Below are 1094 nucleotides of genomic sequence, written 5' to 3'. Positions count from 1 at the left end.
TGCTGCTGCTGGTGGCATCTTGCTGCTGCTGCGTTTCCTCAGCAGGAGGATTATCCTGAGTTGCTGCTGCTGGGTCTGCTGCTGCTGCTGCTGCTGCTGCTGTTGCTGCTGCTGCTGCTGCAGGATCGCTTGATTTGGATTTGCCGCCAATTGTACTAGCGCCGCCACCAGCAGCAGCATCACCACCCCCAGCAGCAGCAGCAGCAGCAGCAGCAGCAGCAGCAGCAGCGGGAGCAGCAGCAGCAGCAGCAGCAGGAGTTTGTTTGAGTCTACCTAGAAAGAAGAAGAGGCGCTGCTGCTGCTGCTGGCTGTTTCTCGTTTCTTCTTTGCCCAGCAGCAAATGCTCACCCGTCATATCCGCACACTCCCACAGATGCTGCTCTATATACATACCTAAACACCAGCAGCAGCAGCAGCAGCAGCAGCAGCAGCAGCAGCAGTAGTAGTAGTAGTAGTAGTAGTAGTAGTACCAGAAGAAATATGAGTAGCGGTAGCAGCAGCAGCAGGAAGAGCAGCGACAGCAGCAGAACCAGCAGCAACAGCAGACGCTGGGGTGCAACGCAGCAGCAACAACAACAGCAGCAGCAACAGCAGCAGCAGCAGCAGCAGCAGCAATACCTGCTCTAGCTTTTGGGTTAGAGAGAATAAACTGCTGCGCATGATGCAGCGAAGGAGAAGCAAAGACAGCATAGTCACCAATGTACGGAGACATCCACGCACTTTCTCCTGCTGCTGCTGCTGCTGCTGCTGCTGCTGCTGCTGCTGTATCTGCTGCTGCTGTATCTGCTGCTGCTGCTGCTGCTGCTGTTCTCTGGTTCTTTGGCGGCAGCATATGCAGTGCAGCAGGACCCGGGACAACCCCACTCACCCCCCTTCCACCACCAGCAGCAGCAGCAGCAGGAGCAGCAGCAGCAGCAGCAGCAGCAGGAGGAGGGTTTGCTGCTTGTAGCTCTGTGTATATGCTGCGCAGCTGCAGCAGCGACAGCAGGCGGCCCCCCACGTCCTGCAGCTGGGCTGAGGCGCGGCCCCACAATATGTGGCTGAGGTGCAGCCGGCTGTGGCCCAGTGTATCCCATAGACACAGAGAAACTCCA

General features: G+C 57.6%; 1 protein-coding gene across 1 annotated transcript in view; it reads right to left on the bottom strand.

Annotated features, from left to right (window-relative positions):
* EMH_0031440 (uncharacterized protein) overlaps positions 1 to 1094 on the bottom strand; it is a gene marked incomplete at both ends in the record, with an annotated part of 4649 nt that overhangs the window by 137 nt on the left and 3418 nt on the right. The window contains 2 exons of the mRNA XM_013494519.1: positions 3 to 393; positions 619 to 1094. Coding sequence (XP_013349973.1) covers positions 3 to 393; positions 619 to 1094 — 867 coding nt within the window. The remainder of the gene's footprint in view (positions 1 to 2; positions 394 to 618) is intronic.

Source organism: Eimeria mitis, genomic scaffold (assembly GCF_000499745.2).
Source record: "Eimeria mitis Houghton genomic scaffold, Emh_scaff1186, whole genome shotgun sequence".
Lineage (NCBI taxonomy): Eukaryota > Apicomplexa > Conoidasida > Eucoccidiorida > Eimeriidae > Eimeria > Eimeria mitis.
This window is presented reverse-complemented; position numbering and strand designations above follow the sequence as displayed.